A 19752-nucleotide genomic window follows, 5' to 3' on the forward strand; every position below is an offset into this window, starting at 1 on the left:
TTTTATAAGATAAAATCAGGGCTTTTTTTCTCATAGAATGCTCAGAACGGAGTTCCGGCACCTTTTTTGGATGGAACCTTGTAGGATAGGCAAGGCGGGTTGTATGACATGTGTGAGTTCCGGCACCTTTTTTTTTTTTACAAAAAAAGCACTGGATAAAATAATATTTGATGGATCTTATTCAAGCTTTTATTTCATACCATGAGTATATTTGTGAGATTATGTACAATGCACTTGGGCTTTCGTATGCTTAGCTGCATTACAGTATAGGACACTATATGAACACAAGACATGATTTGTAAATCTTGGTTTATGGCTTAGGCTGTTATGCAAATCGTTGTAGTTGTGTCTTAGTGCCATATGCCAACTTGGTCACTGAATTCATTTTTAATCATCCTTAAATCCACACTGTTAGAAAGCAATGTGTTGCAAAAAAAAAAGAGGAACAGAGCCTGAATTAATATCAAAATCGTGACGTTTGAACGTTATGTGCTATCCAGCTTGAACTCGGGACGGTCTTGCCACAGTGCATTTTAAATATACGTTCTTTGGCTTTCCATAGCCTATTCCTAAGAACCAGAAAACTGAAAAGCACGTTTAACTTTCACCACACATACATACCTCTTACAATGAGTTAGTGAGCGGACCAGAAATATATTGAATGGAATCGCTCCGTTCAGTTCAGACAGCAGAGCAAAAAAAAAATAAAATAAAAATAAAGGCTGCAACGAAAGAATAAGGAGCCCCAACGCCTCAGAGGAAGCAGACAGCCACTTACCAGTACAATATAGTAGACCGCGATTCAAGTCCAAACAAGCTAGATTGGGACTGCTTAAATACCAAAACACGGATAAACCACGCGGGCCTGTGCTTGCGCAATAACAGAGAACGGGCCGGCAGAAGGCGGAGCGAAAGCGGCCGATCTCCCCCCCCCCCCTTTGCCGTTGCTCGTGTCGGGGGGTCTTTTCCATTTTTAAGCCCTTCGGTCAGCTATCAGCCGGATAAGAGGAAGTGGGCGAGGCGAGCATGCGGATTTCAGCTCCGCGGTCTGGAATTGCTGCAGAAGCAGGCTGTCTTGCCTCTCAGCTCTCCTTGAACGGCCTGGTAAGTGGGGCACGGCATCGTGGCTGTGAACAAGCGGTTTTCTGTTCCCGGGGGAGGGGGCTCCCATCGGATGAACGAGAAGGCCTCCCCGAACGATCGACCCACAATGACCCCAAAAGAGTGCGGGAAGCGACGGCTGCAGCACCTGCAGAGGAGCCCCTTAAGGATGCCCGTGAACGTTGCTATTGAAAACGCTCTTGCTTGCACATTCTGTATAATATCTTTCGGATTTAACTGGGTTTCCTTCCCCCCCCCCCACCTTCTCGGTCATCAGCGAGGTAACCAGCTCCTCTCATTTGAGGCTCGTTGGAACGGTTCGATTCGTGTTAGCTGGGATGAATTAAAAACGATGCGATGAAAAAATTGAGGAATCTAAATAGGTGAACTTATTTTATTTATTTATTTGTTTATTTATTTATTTGTTTATTTATTTATTTATTTATTTATTTATTTATTTATTTATTTATTTATTTATTTATTTATTTATTTATTAAATTTTTATACCGCCCTTCTCCCGAAGGACTCAGGGCGGTGTACAGGGCAATAAATATCAGAATATAAATACAAAAGTTAAAAGAAGTTAAAAGAATTAAATAATCATGCCCAATATAATACAGTGATTCAAACTATGTTAAAATTATATCCAACCCTAAACCCATCAAACCAGGCCAGATTGTTCAAATAAATAAGTTTTTATGACCGAACTGAGCTTGTCCTGTTTACTTTTTGCTGCAGTGACCACCTTAGACTTTTATCTTAACTGTTCGCTTAGGCGACGTGTGACGGCCTTTCACAGAAGGAAAACAGTTAGGTACAGCTAACATTATGTGCTGATTCTTTTGTTCTCAAATAGCTCAGAAATCCAAATTCCACTTTTATGGATTTGAAATGGATTTCAGTGCAACCTTGGAGCATCTGAAATTAATTGTGCAGGAGAAAGGGGGAATGTTAGCCCCACTCTAACTTGGGTTCCCCCTCCCCATTATTTCTCCTCCTCTGGCAGGGACAAATATTTTCCAACTGTCCGCAGGGAAATACAAAAGGATGTTTACAGAGGAATCTGAAATTGTGAGAACCGTTTCCATCCTAGTTGTATTTCATTTTTCTTTTACAGCTAAATTCTAGTCGCGAAAGACAAAACTCATAAAAACGTAAGAGCTATATTCTCTTCCTTGTCTTGTTTCCCACAGTAGCTTGCCATATGTCCCCAATATAATCACATGCAGGACATGAGAATGTTGCGTTGAAATTCAAGTACCCCAAGTTTGGCATGGAGCTGAAAAGAACTGAATCCAAGAATTTGAAAGAGATGTTTTTACCTTCTTTGCCCATCCAAAAATACAAATCACCAAGTATACAGATTTAAAAAAATCATTTATTAATAGGGGGGTCAAGTGTTTTTATAGGGTACAGAAGCAAATGATACATTTGATATATATGTGATATGTCAGAAATCAAGTAATCAAACAGTAAAAAACACTGATTACATCTCAGATGTCACCAATGGAAAACATTGAATCTAGATAATATTCTACAAGTGGCTGATTTGTGGATTTCATTACTCTTTCCCAGCTGGGTTAGTATCTTAAGTTTTCCTGAAGTTAGAAAAGAGGCTTAGTTAAAGATGTTAATATTACAATTTAAAATAATAATGCAGGTAACAATTATAGCAGCTATGGCTGTCTTCCTGGGGGGGGGGAAGTGGGCAGTCTTGCTCCAGATCAGAAATAAAGTATATATTCTCTCATCGAAAAGGTAGACACCAACCTATGTAGAAGCCAAATCATGTATACTTGCTGTTTAATCATGTAGCAGTTATCTGAAGTTTTGAGGCATTTATCTGATTGCTAATTGATTTTCTAAAATGATTTAGAAAAAATACTGTAGAACATTGTATTTTATTTTCTTTTTTTGTTTTTGCATTGATATAGAATGTAAGGCTTGGAAAATATTGAAATATGAATTTCAGTATTCATATGCAAATAGATAAGAAATGTAATGAATTACATTTGTTTTTCCAAATTAAATTTTTGAAAGGACAATTTTAAATGATAGAATCATGCCTGGGGGCTTCAGGACTTGAACTGATGCTTCTTGTTACTAACTTTGGACTGCCAAATGGGGATTTTGGCATTAATAGTTGGTCATCATTGTTATAAGGCAAGAAACATCTTCTGAGATACAGATAAAGTCTCTAAAGGAATTGTAGCCTGCCAAATTTGCCACATTCAAAATGATGAGATTCTTGGAAAATCATCATCATGTCCCAGTGCAGACATTCATTAGATTGTAAATGGGCAGCCATGATACCTCAGCCTCTTTTTCCCCCTGGTTCCTGATCCACCAGTTTTGTATATTCAGTTGTTCTTCCCTAGTTCATGTATCTGTTCACAACATGGAATATCTTTTAGAGTATCATATGTATAAAATATTGCAAGACATGTCCTTCATTTAATGGAACTGACAGTCTGGCAGGGAAAGAATCAATAAAATCATGATGTAAATGTCAGCGCTGGAAAAAAAATTCCAGCTCTTAAGATTATGGGTTTCTGGTTACTGGTTCTGTGACTGATCAGTCACTAGGATGTTCATTATTGCTTTCTTTTCTAAAATAACTGTGAGACATCACTCCTTTATTTAAAAAATAGCCATATGGCAGCTCACTTCTGTTCTTGTAGCTTCACATAAATCTGGAAAAATTCACTTTTCATTTTAACTGTCAGATTTACTATGAGAAACTACTAGAAAGTGTAGGAAATAGCATTAGGTCAACTACTAATACAAAACAAAATCTTGAATCAGTCAAAGACTATAGTGTTTAAATTATGCAGATATTTTCAAGGTAGGTATGGTTTGAAAACCCCCCTCCCATAATTCTAGGTAATATATTCATTTTTAGCATAGACATTCTACCTTGCAATGATAACTGTAATTTTCCCCATTTTAACATATCCTTAATTTCTTAAAGTTTGTAAAGATTACAACCAAATCATCAACATATGCTCTTAGTTTACATATTTCTCTTCTATTCAGTAATTCTCTCAACCTGTCTTTATTTCTAGTCAAAACTTCAAGAGTTAGAATGAATAACAATAGCAATAAAAGATACTGTTGTCTAATTCATTTCTATGTCTCCACAGGTTTTGTTAATTCTCCATTAACAATCTGTCTTGTGTGAAATTCAAGTTCTCAAATGTCTATTTGTCAACAAGACCAATATAGCCTTTTTATTATGTTGTTTTAAATATCCAAAATTGCCAATATTATTAATTATTAATATCTCTTAACTGTCTTCTTTTTTATCCGTTTAGCTAGAATCATCATAAATACCTTGTAGTTATTGTTTAGTTGATAATCTTTTGATACAAGTCAAGTATTGATCTTTAGCAATTAATGCTCTGTTTGCATCTATCCAGCCATCTAGCAACTTTCTATTGCCTAAAATACAATGCTCATTTTTTGCAAAGGTTGTAACAGTTCATCGTCAAAATACTTATAACAAAATCATAGCAAATTGAAAATGAAATCAAGAGAACTATTGCAGAACGATTTAGTTTTCAGTGGTTCACATATGTACATTTAAGGGTAAAAGTTTAATCTAGATAAAAAGATAAACTGAATTACACAAAATGATTTATGACTGTATTATGTACAAAGGATGAATGTATTATTGTTAAAATGTTTAAGCTTTTATTGACATTTGAAACAGAAAAGAACAAGTTGAAGAGTACATGATGAAATGGGCCAAGAATTTTGGTTATAATATATAGATGCACCAGATGGGAGAAGATATGACTAAAAGGACTGAAATATACATTATGTTTTAACTTAAGAGAAAATAATTGGAAAAAATTACAATTATTTTTATTGGGAAGAATTGCAGTTGTTAAAATGAATGTTCTGCCAAAGTTTCTCTTTTTGTTTCAAATGATACCTATATTGAAAAAGGATGCCAACCTTGATCAATGGCAGAAGGGTATTAATAAATTTATTTGGGCGGGGGAAAAAACAAGAGTTAAATTTAAGATTTTACAAGATGCTAGGGAAAGAGGGGGACTTAAGGCGCTGAATTTGAAATTGTATTATGATGCGGTTGCCTTGACGTGGGTTAGTGATTGGCTTAATTTAATTAATAAGAGAATACTTCATCTTGAGGTTTGGGATTTGGTATATGGATGGCATGCATATTTGCTTTACGATAAGAAGGTGGACGGCTTTTAAATCCCATATTCTTAGAAGTGCTTTATTGCGTGTCTGGAAAAAGTATTATAAGTTAAATTATAAAATACCGATTTGGGGAATTTCTGGACACGCGATAGAGGGCGTATCTAAGGGAGTGAGTTTGGATATGGTTTCTTATAAGGAATTACTTAGATTGGAAGGGAATGATTGGCAACTTAAATCATTAGATAAGTTAAGACAAGAAAACATAAGTCACTCTTGGTTTCAATATACCCAATTGAAAGCTAGGTGGAAGTTAGATCAAAAGGTTGGCATCACAATTATAGATCAAAATTTAGTAAAACAAATTAGAGACTTAAATTGTGCACATATAAAGATATATAATGCTTTAATTGAATTGGATTCGTAAACGGAATTAGTTAAAGATTGTATGATAAAGTGGGCACAAAATATTCAGGAACCAATTTCGCTGGACACTTGGGAGATAATTTGGGTCAGAAATGTTAAATTTACTCAGGCTCAAAACTTAAGAGAATTTTTTTATAAAATGTTTTATAGATGGCATCTGGATCCCAAGAAGTTGTGTAACATGTATCCTAACTTACAGTTTAAATGTTGGAGATGTGGTAGTTTAGAAGCCACCTATTTTCATATGTGGTGGACTTGTAGAAATATAAAAGCTTTTTGGATTAAAATTTGGTGGAACATTCAAAAGATTTTTAAGAGAAAGATAAAGTTTTCTCCGCAATTGTTTTTATTGGGTATTGTTGTAGATTGTGATGTTAAAGAAACTAATTTGATGTTGAATATGATAACAGCAGCACGGTTACTGGTGGGACAATATTGGAAGAAGGATAGTTTGCCTACTATAGAAGAATGGGTGTTTAAAGTTTCGAATCTTGCAGAAATGTCTAAGATTTCTCCTTACTTGAAAGATCATTCACAGGAAAGATATATTTCAGTTTGGAGGAGATGGATAGATTATATTCAGAATAAATATGGGACTAAAAAGTTCCATTTAGCTTATGAGTAGATTTTAGAGGGATATTGTTATTGATCTTAGTGTTGGTACTTTGTATATATCTATGTTAAAGGGGAGTTAAAGCACATTATGAATTTGGTTAATTGTATATTATGCATAATTTTTATTTAGAATATGATTATTATAACTATAATCCTGTATTTAGCTCTGGGAAGGGGGGGGAGTGGGCGGGTTCGGGGTGGGGGGGATATGGGGATATATTGTAAAATCTTGTTTTTGTAAAACTTTAATAAAAAAAGAAAATGAAATCAAGAGAACTATTGCAGAACGATTTAGTTTTCAGTGGTTCACATATGTACATTTAAGGGTAAAAGTTTAATCTAGATAAAAAGATAAACTGAATTACACAAAATGATTTATGACTGTATTATGTACAAAGGATGAATGTATTATTGTTAAAATGCTTAAGCTTTTATTGACATTTGAAACAGAAAAGAACAAGTTGAAGAGTACATGATGAAATGGGCCAAGAATTTTGGTTATAATATATAGGTGCACCAGATGGGAGAAGATATGACTAAAAGGACTGAAATATACATTATGTTTTAACTTAAGAGAAAATTTTACAAAAGGATATACAAGGTTACTTCCAAACAATGTTGCAAATGCATATAAGGTTACCAAGAGTTTTGTAGACTAATATTAAGTTGAAACTAGATTTTTGTTGTTGATACACATGGATAGTCAACTAAAAAGACTTATCAATCAGAATCTATTTACATCTGTTTAGAACTGTTTTAATCTGATTCTTATAAGAACACTGGTCCCCTGGCCATCTATAGTCTAGCAATCTGCTCTTACAGTGGCTGACAACTGCACAAGGAAGAGTACTAGTTTCCCTGCAGATGTGTTTCAGTAGGAGTCACATTGCCATCCAGGGTAATAGCCATTGATCCCCATCACTTCCATCAACTGCCTCTATACTTTTTTGGAGCCAGCCAAGCTGGTAGCCAGCACCAAATCTCATGATGGAAATTACATGCTGTGTGATAACAGAATTCCTTTTGTCTGTCCTGATTTTTCCAAGACTGATTGAGTGATCATTCACTCATTCATTCATTCATTCATTCATTTCCTGCCATTATTATTTTTACAAATAACTCCAGGTGGTGAACATACCCAATACACCTTCCTCCTATTTTCCCCACAACAACCCTGTGAGGTGAGTTGGGCTGAGAGAGAGTGACTGGTCCAAAATCACCCAGCTGGCTTTAAAGGCTAAGACAGGGCTTGAACGCATAGATAAGCTGGTAAGACCCTTGGGCAGGCCAGCGAGGAATGGGGACAAGTGCTGGGGAGCACGGGTAGGCCAACCCAGATACTGGGGAGGGTGGGCCAGCAGGGAACATGGGCAGGCAATGGAGAGGGTGGACTGGCAGGAAATGTGAGCAAGCAGGGGCTGTGAGTGAGTATGTTACAGAGGACGGGTAGGTAGGTGGTGCAATGGAGTATGGATCTTATATTCTGTAGTGGCCTCTGGGAGAAAAAGCAGCAAAAAACAGACTAATAGAGTGGCTTGTGAACTTCCCTGCTGGATTCTCCATTGACTTTGCTTGTGGGAATCCAGAAGGGAAGATCACAAATGGCAATCATGCAGCCTGCTGCAAGGATGTAACTGAAAGGTCACAATCACATGAGTGTGGGGATTCTGTCAGTTAGAACTTAAAGAACTGGTTGTATATATCACTAGTTCAGTGCCTTTGTATGTTTAAAAGGTCATTGAAAGAGTGGTTACAGCTTGAGGACTACTTGTATATTTTTTAATATTGCTGATTCTCAGAGGTAAACTTATTTCTATTAGCTGTATTCAAGGTCTAATAAAATTTTTTAAATTCTTTACAGAAAATGACGATGTTACAGAAGCCTCTTGATAATACAGTATTTATGTGATGTTGTGTAACAATGAAATTGATACCTGTGGAATATGGGCAACGTGGTAGCATCTTACATAGATGAGAGAGCGATGAGGGGATCATGTGGCCTCATTGCTCCAAAACCCATATTTTATGCTTCTTTCTGGCACTGTTGGCTATTTTGGCATTAGTCCACAACTTTTATCAACTAGAGGTAAGTTACTTAACCCTCTAAGAACTGGCCAAATAATTTGAATGTTCTTTTTTCTTATCATCCAGGTCTTCCCATGATAGGTAAATAGTTTTCAGGGATTATGAATATATTGCTCTGTGTTATTGGAAAAATGCCATGTCTTGACAGATAAAACAAAATATTTAACTGTAATCTATTTTTATCACTTTTGATGATTACAAGATCTTTGAACATTATGATTAGTTTCTCAATACTTTATAATGCTGTGCTGTTTGCCTACCGCACACCCACCTCTAAGCCCAAACCACTAAGGAGGAAAACAAAGGTAAGGGTGTCAAAATGAATTAAAATCTTATTAGTTACAAGCAGCAGATGCCACCTGGCTAATTACATTAATAGATCTGAGCCTATTGGTCTCCTAATTTGAGCATATTGGACTTGTTGGGAACCTTCACTGCATAGAAAAGCAGGTCAGGAATGTATATCTTATTTAGTCCATCTCTGATCTGTGGGTGAAGGGGAGAAAAAAAACCAGATCAGGACAGGACTACACATACTGATTATAATAGCAAACACATGACAAAGACACTTTGCAAAGATTGTAAATTGTAGGCATTGGTTGCAAAGTTACTTTTTCATTATTGCTGTAACTTTGAATGATTGCTGCTTGAGGTATTCACTAAGTGAGATCCACCTGTAATAAAATAAATCCTTTCCTATAATTCCATAAATATGGAATTGTTAGATGCTTTCAAAATGATTCTTATCAAATACCCAATAAACTAGCAGGACTGCCTTCAATGCAGTATTGACACAGTTTTACAAATTAGCAACAGGTTGGAAACCTTGATTGCAATGAATTTCTACTATGAGTTTACAACAGATGTGATCAAAACCTAATGATACATAGATGGAGCTGGACCAACTTCATCCTGAAATCTGCACAAGCCAAAGATAAACAAGGTTATGCTTAATATCAGCTATTTGGAGTAAAACAATCTGTGAAGCAGCCCTTTTGCAGTACCTTAAAGGAGAGAATGTCCACGGGGTCAAGATGGCAAGACGGGTTCAAGACCAATAAGCTGTCAGTGAGGCAGTGAATTTGAAGGAAAAGCAAGAGTTGAGGTTATAAGAAATCCAAGATCTAAAATATGTACTACCACAATATTCACAAGCAAGATACAGTTTGTGAGACGTTCTCAACGCTGTCCAAAGTAAGTGAGTAAATAAACTATGTCAGGCCTCTGTGCAGTGGAAAGTTGAGACTTATTAGACAGTAGCTGCAGAGACTGCTTTCCTTTCGGCACTCACTTTCTGTTAGCTAGCCTTCTAAACCTGCAAAGTTCAGCTCTGTTCCTTGCTTTTCATTGAGATCAAGGCTGAGGGCTAAGTGCATATGGGAAAGGGGTCCTGTGAACTTGTTGGGTCTATAAAAATCAAAGAAGTCACTATTTCCAGTACTAGTAGAATCTCAGGCAACAACACTGCTACAGTTTGATGCTTCTATCTTTACTCCCTGTTTCCCTCATCTGAAGACATGCCCCCTGACGAGTCAGTCATAATCAGTTTTGTTGACTGCATTTTCTATTTAATTTAGACTAATGACTATTTTATGGAAGATACCAGCAGCTTACTCCATTATACTTCCACTGCAACTCTTAATAATTACATTAGAAGAACCATGAGAATCTCCTTCAAGTGTGTCTCTTTGCATGAAATTCTTTCAACTAATGTGCAGCTCGGCATACATTCTCTCTACTATAAGAATCACTTAGCATTGCATTAGATCCTAAAAGAGAGCAGTGAGTTGGTGGCTGGATATTCAGAATGTAAAGAAACATCACATAAAAACCCCACCATGCACACATTTTTGTATAATCAGCAAGTACTATTTGCTGCTAAAATATTGCTTATGTCATCTAACTTTGGTGAAGAACAAAAGCAAAAGTTATATGATGTTTGTAATGAATCCATGAAGAGTTGGCTAAGTAGGCTCCTGTGGGATCCTAAGCCTTTCCCCCACAATTTATATTGCAACCTCCCACACTTCTAGGGACAGCCTATTCAGTAAATGTCATCTAACTACTCATGCCTAGGTGTTAAATTGCTAGGAAATAAATGAAGTGATGACCTTCTTCACCTGCTTTTCTTCCTTTATGTGGAGTAAGCAAGCAGGAAATCTTGTACTAAGGTTAAACGCTTTTCAGAATAAAAGAACTCAAGTCTTTTATAAACAATAAGATTAAGGATTAAAGAAAAGCTAAAAGAAAAAATAGTGGCAAGAGTAGAGGAAAATTTTGTGATTGTTTCAGTGGCTCTTCCCCAATCAGATATATATATATACACACATAACAAATACAGACAATGACAATAATAACTAAGCATTTTTAATCAGCCCTGAAAAGAAAAGACACTAATTCTCTCTTAATTAATATAATAAGAGTATTAGAATTGAGTGGTGTAATGATGTGTTAAATACTATGGAAAAAGCATTTACATAACCAATGGAAGCCTGTAATCCATATACATACTGTATAATATTATTTTATAACTAATGGAATAGATAAAAACAATTTGGGTTGTGTGATATTTCTTACTGACCATTTTGATTTTATGCTGCTGCAAAGTGTAATAAAACAAATATAGTAGATACGATTCTGTTGCTACAACTCTTGTTTGAAAGAGTTTCTTTCTTTTGTAGAATCTCAATACCACAGGTTTAAAGTGGTTGGTAGAAGAGAATGAATCACAGCCCTCATTGCCTACAACTAGAACACGCAGAAAGCTGTACTGTGGTTATGAGCATCAGGTTTTGTCCAAGATTGAACAAGAGGAAGAAGAATCTTTATTTGTTGCTCTACAATGGCCCAAACCTCCTGAGAACAAAGTCCCCTTTGTAAGGAGTACTGACCCTTTCCATAGCAACTTTATGATACTAAATAATCATGCAAATTTCAAAGTTGGTGATCAGCTGGAGGTGCTTGTCCATATGAAGGACTATGAAGGAGACTCAAAGCAATATGGTGGCGACTACCTTCAGTCAAGAATTCATTCTGCAGATCTGAGAGCAGGAGCCATTGGAAGAACTGTAGATTATCAGAATGGATCATACAGAATTTTTTTCACTTTACTTTGGCCAGGGGAGGTCACAGTATCTGTGTCCTTGGTTCATCCTAGTGAAGGAATCCAACTCCTTCAACGCTTACAGGAAGAAAACCCAGACAGGGCCTATTTTAAAAGCTTATTCAAATCAGGAAGGATTTCAGAAGTTACTATATGCAATGTGTGTTTGCCTGGAGACATGCCAGTCTGTAACTTTACAGATAGCTATACTGGAGAACCATGGTTTTGTTATAAGCCAAGAAGACTCTCCTGTGCTACTAGAATCAACCATTTTAAAGGGGGATATAAAAAAGGCCTTTTAACTTCAGAAGAGAGTAACTTTTTTCAAAGGTACTTGTTTTCTTAGACTATGTTTAACGTTTGTTTTGTATAGATTAATGTTATTTTGGCTCTTTTCTTTTTAAAATGTGGGATGGTGAAAAACTCTTCTTGAATGTATTTTACTAGGCTGAAATTGATCTTTTAAATAAATGCCAAACAAGCAAAACATCTATATAGTTCTGCTACAATCTTTCTAATTTGCTGAATAGTATAAGACAGGGCATTTTGGTGCCACATTTATGGCTCATAATTGTCATCAACTACATTATCTTAGGGCTTTGTTGCTCTCTCTGTGTGTGTGTATACACACACACACACACACACTCTACTTTTAGTTTTGATAGTGGTAGCAATAAAACTTGGCTCTTCAGATAACAGCCTTATATTCAGGAACTTCTTTATAATAGGAACTTCACAGACACAACCCATTTAAACTGTTTGATTGTAAATAATAAGGTAGATATGCTCAAAAGATGACTAACATACTGGAAAACACAGAGATATTATGCCGCATATCTGTGCACTAGGGTTTAAATATTAAATGTTTTCCTTTTATTTTTTTGATTCAGAAGACTTTGGGCCTTTCATTTCTCATTCCTGACAGTCAGAAACATCTGCTTAGTCTTTAACTAATGGTACTGTTGGGTCTAAGCACCTCTGATTTTCATTTTGCATGTTCAGTCTTTTTACTTTGTGTTATTAGGAAATTATTGGGTTTTCTCCCCAAATTGGTTAAAATAATCTATTTTAAAAAATCAAAATACTTTTGTATTTCAAACTAACCCTAAACACTAAACCTAATTTTAAATACATCTACCTAAGATGTTTTGTAGACATACATTTTCCTGCAGACATTTCTTTTTAATACAGTAGTGGCCAAAATTGTGGAAACCTTTTTGGAAAAGTGTATTTTTGAGGTTTGATGGCTAATAACACCACTTTTTTTTGGAGTACTACCATAAAATTATATATCAATGGAAAGATAATTTAATCAAGAATGTACCGTATTTTCCGGCGTATAAGATGACTTTTTAACCCCTGAAAATCTTCTCAAAAGTTGGGGGGTCGTCTTATACGCCGGGTCGTCTTATACGCCGGAAAAAAACCCAAATCAGTCGAGCGTCCCCGTTCTTGCAAAGCCGGGCCGCCCTGCGCAACCGAGCTATCTGCGGTGCGGCTCCGGGACACGGCTGGGCGGGAGCGTCAGGCGGCTCTCCCCATGCGAAGGCGGCGCTGCCCGTCGGCTCTTGGCCCAAGGGGAGGGCCTCGCGCCCGCCGGACTCACCTGTCACCAGCACCGCTCTCCCCCCTGCGGGGATGCGCTTCCGCCGGGTGGTGCTGGCTGAGACGAACCAGCAGGCAGCCGCCGTGAGCGCGGTGCTGAGGGGCAGCGGCAGGACGGCCCAGCGCCTGCAGGACGGCCAGCAGCCCCGCGCGCAGCAGCAGCCGCCGGCTCAGCAACAGGTCCGAGCGCAGGAGCCGCACTGCCAGGCTGCCCAGGAAAAGCAGCCACACCGAGAGGCTGCACGCCCAGTCCAGCTCCATGAGGGGCAGGGTGGGAAGCCGGCCGGGAAGAGGGACCGGGAGCCCGGGCCGAGCACGCCTCGGCCGACGGTGAGAGGGAAGCGGCACATGAAAAAGAGGTTGCGGGCGGAGCTGCCCCGCCCTCCGCCAAATGGGAGAAGTTCAAGGCCTGGGGGGGAAGCAGGAGGGGCTCCGGCCGTGGCGGGGTGGCGGCTGCCCTCCGGCGCTGCCTGCCGCCCGGGAAACGCTGCGCCTCGGGGGCCGGCAGAAGCGTGGGAGCAGCGGGAGGGCCGGCGGGGCCAGTCGGGCCTTCGCCTCCTCTGCGACGGACAGGGAGGGCAGGGCATGTAAGTATTTTCTGGTGTATAAGACAAAAAACCTTGAAAAACTTCTTAAAAGTAGGGGGTCGTCTTATACGCCGGGTCGTTTTATACGCCGGAAAATACGGTAATGCAACATAGTTTGTTCAATTATCTGTACTGTGTTCTATGAAAAGTTATAGCCAAATAACCAGAAAAAGGAAGCACAACTTGCTTAAGTTGATATCCGGTAGCTTTCCTTCATCTGATTGTAGCCAATGAGCATGAGAGCCAATCAGGTGTCATCTTGTTTTGGCAATGAGCCAATCAGATCACAGTAGGATTCAGTTATTGATGTCATGTATTGAAGCTGAGAGAAGGACATTTTGCAGTGTGTTATGTGTTCGCTATCAGGTTGGTTGCGTTTTTTTTTTCTTTCATTTAGTGAGCTTGTAAAACATAATACAGTAAAATTAAAGTAATGGTGCAAAGAGTTGACTGGTTGCCCAGAAAGCGATGTAAAATAGTATTATTAAGTGAACAAGGCTACAGTTATAAAGACATTAGAAGAAAAATTGGTGGAAACTTAACCAAAGGTGACATTTCTACTGTACACTTTTCCCAAAAGGTTTCCACAATTTTGGCCACTACTGTATATTATATAATATAAAGCTAGTGTACATGCTTTAGAAAAATAACAAACATTTTTTGTTCCTTTCAGGAATTTGTATTTTTAAATGTATCTTTCATGACTTTTTTGGCTTTTTTTTTCTGTAAAAAAGAAGCATTACTGTGTTTTCCCAAAAATAAGACCTGGTCTTATTTTTATTTTTTGCCTCCCAAAGAGGCACCAGGTCTTATTTTCGGAAGATGTCGTGCGTGTCTATCCGGAGCTCGGTTCTTGGCTACAGAGGCCTTTCCTGAAGGCCTCTGACAGTGAAATGGAGACCAGGGGAGCTGTGTGTGTTAATCTGTAGTTCTATTCTCAGCTGCAGAGGCATTTCCTGAAGGCCTGACAGCGAAATGGAGGCTGAGGACGATGTACATGAGTGGTAGCAAGTGGCTGTAGAAGAAATGGGCTGGTATCAGGGCATGGAAGGCTCAGCTGCAACAGCAAACGGATGCAGGGTGCATAGGGTAGCTCCATCCCCCCACCCCCTCCCTAGCTTTATTTTTAGGCATGCGCCTTGCCTAAGTGCTTATTTTTTGGGCTAGGGCTTATATTTGGGGAAACACAATATTAGTTGATGTTGTTGATGAGCCTCACAGTAATGTGAGCAATACATCATACCGGTAATAAATATATTTAGCAAGGAAAAATACAGTGGAATGTAATTAAGTTAGATAGGTCCTGCTTTAACTCAATTTGCTTTGATATGATTTGTATTTTTCAACATAAACCTTGAATATGGAGTTTTCCAGTTATGATTAGTAAAGGCATTTCATGTAACTATTTGCTTTTGTCTCAGAGGGAAATATCCGTTGGTGTCATCCAGGAAGAAATCTCTGTAGTCCTATTCATATTGAGAAGACTTAACCATCACAGTGACAGAATGGTGTTCAAGTTAAAATGCAATCTGTTTTTAAATATTTAGTGGTAAACAAATGTGACTTTTTGTATTCGATTTTTTTAAAAAATATATTTTCCCCTTAATTTAGTGGTGTGAATATAAAAATGCCAATACCTTCCATCGGGCCTGATACCGTGATTGTAAGACCTTTGGGGCACGCAGGTAAAGTAAATGTTTGAGAGTTTTGCTTTGTACTATTTCAACTTGTTCTTATGAACTGCAACCATCAACAATGTTTCAGTATTGTATGAGAAACTGCTGAAGAGTTATGGAAGAGTTCTATTATTGTATTTATATTATTTAAAAATATTACTTAACCATTATGTATTTAAGAAGGAGAAATTCTTCATGTTTTGTATCTTGCTTATTCTTCTGAAGCCATAATCCGGTTGAAAAGGACAATTGGCATGTGCTGGCATGTATGTGGAATTGCTCATGGACAATTAAAAAAAATATTTTCCTTCAGAGCAGCCATATACCAGTTGTGTGAACCCAGGGGAAGATTCCAACAGTGCTAACTATGTACCCTTGTGTTGGATATTATATCTGAATCATATTTATCCCTTTGAATTCAGATCTCTGGACCTTCCCATTGATGTGATAGTATAGGGTAATATTATAATACTTTTACTACAAATGATTGAGAATGTAGTATATTTATAAATAAAATTGAATGTTAGAAGAGGCCCAGAGTTGTTTTGTTATGAATAGGCAGCAAAATAAATAAATAAATATGGATAAGATTTCAAAAAGTCCATTCTTAAAAATTCTGTTCTCTTTAAACATATCAAAGATGGCCAACTGAAAATAATTGAATTGTAATTAGCAATTAGATTAAATGTAAATAAAGTTACATTTGTTATGATCCTAACGAACTGTGGCAAGTCCTTAAAGAGATGGGTGTACCAGACCATCTTATTTGTCTCTTGAGAAACCTATATGTGGGCCAAGAAGCAACAGTGAGAACTGGACATGGAACACTGATTGGTTCAAAATTGGGAAAGGAGTCCGGCAAGGCTGTATACTGTCGCCTTGCCTATTTAACTTATATGCAGAGCACATCATGAGAAAGGCAGGGCTAGATGAATCAAAAGTTGGAATTAAGATTGCCTGAAGAAACATCAACAACCTAAGATATGCAGATGATACCACTCTAATGGCAGAAAGTGAAGAAGAACTAAAGAGCCTCTTGCTGTGGGTGAAGAAGTGCAAAAGTTGGGTTGAAACTTAACATTAAGAAAACCAAGATCATGGCATCTGGCCCTCTCAATTCCTGGCAAATAGATGGGGAAGAAATGGAGGTAGTGACAGATTTGATTTTCCTGGGCTCCAAGATCACTGCAGATGGGGACTGTAGCCAAGAAATTAAAAGACGCTCCTCGGGAGGAAAGCCATGGCAAATCTAGACAGTACACTAAAAAGCAGAGACATCACCCTGTCAACAAAAGTGCGTATAGTCAAGGCTATGGTCTTCCCAGTTGCAATATATGGCAGTGAAAGTTGGACCATAAGAAAGGCCGAGCGCCAAAGAATTGAAGCCTTTGAGCTATGGTGCTGGAGAAGACTCCTGCGAGTCCCTTGGTCTGCAAGGCGATCAAACCGGTCAGTCCTAGAGGAGATCAACCCTGACTGCTCTTTAGAAGGCCAGATCCTGAAGCTAAAACTCAAATACTTTGGCCACCTAATGAGAAGGAAAGACTCACTGGAGAAGAGCCTAATGCTGGGAAAGATTGAGGGCAAGAGAAGAAAGGGACGACAGAGAATGAGGTGGCTGGATGGAGTCACTGAAGCAGTAGGCATGAGCTTAAATGGACTCCAGAAGATGGTAGAGGACAGGAAGGCCTGGAGGAACGTTGTCCATAGGGTGGCGATGGGTCAGACACGACTTCGCAACTAACAACAACAACAACAAAAGTTATATTTATCATGTGTTGGGTTGTTGTTTTTTGCTAAAACTCCGAGGCTCATATTTTAGGTAGTGTATATTTTATGACCTACATTTGTGAAGGAAAACTTAAATTCATCTGGCATGTTGCTTTGAAAATGTATATTTAAAATATGTGTCTGTCAACTGGCTATCTGCCTTGCTTGCTTGCTTATTTATTTATTTGTTTGCTGCAATTACAAGACTCAGTGGAATTTTCCATATAGAGGAACATGTATAATTTTAATGCATGCTTCTTTATTTTTATTCATTAATTCTAAATTTTCTCTTTCAGAAATGGACAGTCTAGAAAGATCTCACAGCTCTGATGTATTTCCTTCTGGTTATTATTATCAAGATGAATGGCAACAAAGGACGCAGTTAATTCGACATTTTAATACGTCATCAGATATTACTGAATGTTTACAGGGAAAAATTATTTACTTGTTTGGAGACTCTACAATCAGACAGTGGTTTGAATATCTGACAGGATTTGTTCCAGGTATATTCAAATTGATTCCCTCTAAAAAAATTCTCCCATAAATAATTTTGGTATAAGAGCACAGTATTTTACCAATGTTTATCATTTTGTTACCAATTTTGTTTGGTTGATATGCATGTTATTTTTTTAAAATTTTGAGAGAAAAATTGAAATGAAATCCCAAACTTGATTTTTTGAGTATTTTTTTCATTATAAGAATATCCCATTATTAGACTATCTGGCACTACCAAGGGACGTTAGTGACAATAGGAAAGCTAAGTCTAAAGCTTTTATACCAAAACATGGCCTTTTGCTTAATTTCAGAACCCCCTGACAAGAACTTAAAAGTCTTGTCAAGAGAGCCCTGCCCTTTTGGGGCAATTTGCTATGTGTGTGGAGCTGGGTAAGGAAGAAGGAAGTTGTAGTTGTGGCCCGTCAACCTTTGACTGCTGTCATTTAGCATGCAATCCCAAAAGTCTCACCCATGAGAAGAAAAGCTATCCCACATGAAGAGGGCAGGTGTTCCACTGAATAAAAATGAAGGGGTCTCCAGTGAAGCTGGCAGCAGATAGAATAGGTGGATGTATAGTTCTTTGTAAAGAGTCTACTACATCCCAGCTGCCAAAATCCGGATGGCTATTAAATGGCTGCAGGAAATAGGACAGTAGACCTTCAAAGGAAATTCTGCTTGTTGACTTCTCTATAGTAGAGCAGAACTGATAGTGAAGGGTAGATTGCTACCCACTACTGTTCATAAAAAATGCAGTGCATTTGAAGCAGAGAGGGGCTCAAGGAGAACTCCTTGAATTTGAGAAGGGGTATAAAGAAAGGGCCCATTCAGGTGATTAAGACATTAAAGCTTTTTTCTTTCAAAGGAGTATAGTTATTTTGGGGGTTATATATTGTTATATTTTTTCATTCCTTTGAAATGGTTAGTTGAATTTGCAAGATTAAGCCTAGCATTTATTTGTCCTTTGGATGATTTTTCAGAAGGCATAATCCTAAGCCTAAATTAGTTTTGTCTTACTAATACTTCTAGGTAGTGATAGAGTTATGGCATACAATGATATAGTAATTCTTTTTTTTTAAACAGATCTTGTGGAATTAAACCTTGGAAGTCCTAAGAAAGTTGGTCCTCTCATGGCTGTGGACTTAAGGCATAACATCTTACTAAATTTTCGTTGCCATGGCCCCCCCATTCGTTTTTTCACAGTTTTTAGCAGTGAGCTGCATTATATTGCCAATGAATTGAATCGTATTGTTGGTGGGAAGAACACTGTGATAGCCATAACTATTTGGTCTCACCTTAGCACTTTCCCTATAGAAGTGTACATCAGGAGATTGAGAAATATTCGCAGGGCAGTTGTTCAGCTATTGGATCGGAGCCCAAAAACTTATATAATTATCAAAACTGCCAATGTTCAAGAACTTGGTCCAGAAGTTAGCCTTTTCAACAGTGACTGGTATTCCTATCAGCTTGACACAATAATGAGGAAGATGTTCTCAGGAATTGGGGTGTATATTGTGGATGCTTGGGAGATGTCACTGGCTCACTATTTGCCACATAAATTACATCCAGAAGATGTTATTGTCAAAAATCAGTTAGATGCTTTCTTGTCTTTTATATGCCCATTGGAAACACATTACAATTTCTTAACTGGCATACATAATCAAATGTGGTCTACATTGGTATAATTCAGCATTCTGCACTTGTAAATGAAACATTGCTCATTTATTGTCATAATTTGCATCTCATCTAACCAACTTGCACAATAGCACACAAATTTATATTTTTTGGTGGCAGGGATATTTCTGTATGTGTATTACGTATTATGTATCCACACACAATCCTACCTTTTTATAATGCACGTATTGGTGTATTCAGTTTCTATGCCTCACTTGTACAAAGTATATATTTTTCTTACTAAGGCTAAGCACACTTCAGATATTATTGAGAAAAAGTGCTTTGGAACTTAGGTGAATACAGACCCTCTTCCGTGTTCATTAAAACATCCATGTCTGCCATGCCAGAAAAATTGGGTTAATCACCTCAAGAATAAAAGGGAACAACTTTCTGTTTTTCATATAGGCCTCAGTTTCTTGTCTGATTACTAAAGAGGTAGAGCTAGAACAAA

The 19752-nt window shown here is 37.8% G+C and overlaps 1 protein-coding gene across 1 annotated transcript; it reads left to right on the forward strand.

The window, feature by feature from the left end:
• Window positions 1-8230: 8230 nt before the first annotated feature.
• Window positions 8231-19312, forward strand: NXPE3 (neurexophilin and PC-esterase domain family member 3; the record flags this gene model as incomplete). Its single annotated transcript, XM_083363064.1, is given in 6 exon segments — window positions 8231-8281; window positions 8285-8395; window positions 11076-11827; window positions 15301-15374; window positions 17432-17638; window positions 18711-19312. Coding segments are annotated over 6 exon segments (1797 nt in total).
• Between the last annotated feature and the right edge of the window lie 440 nt (window positions 19313-19752).

Source organism: Vipera ursinii (genome assembly GCF_947247035.1).
Source record: "Vipera ursinii genome assembly, chromosome: 4".
Lineage (NCBI taxonomy): Eukaryota > Metazoa > Chordata > Lepidosauria > Squamata > Viperidae > Vipera > Vipera ursinii.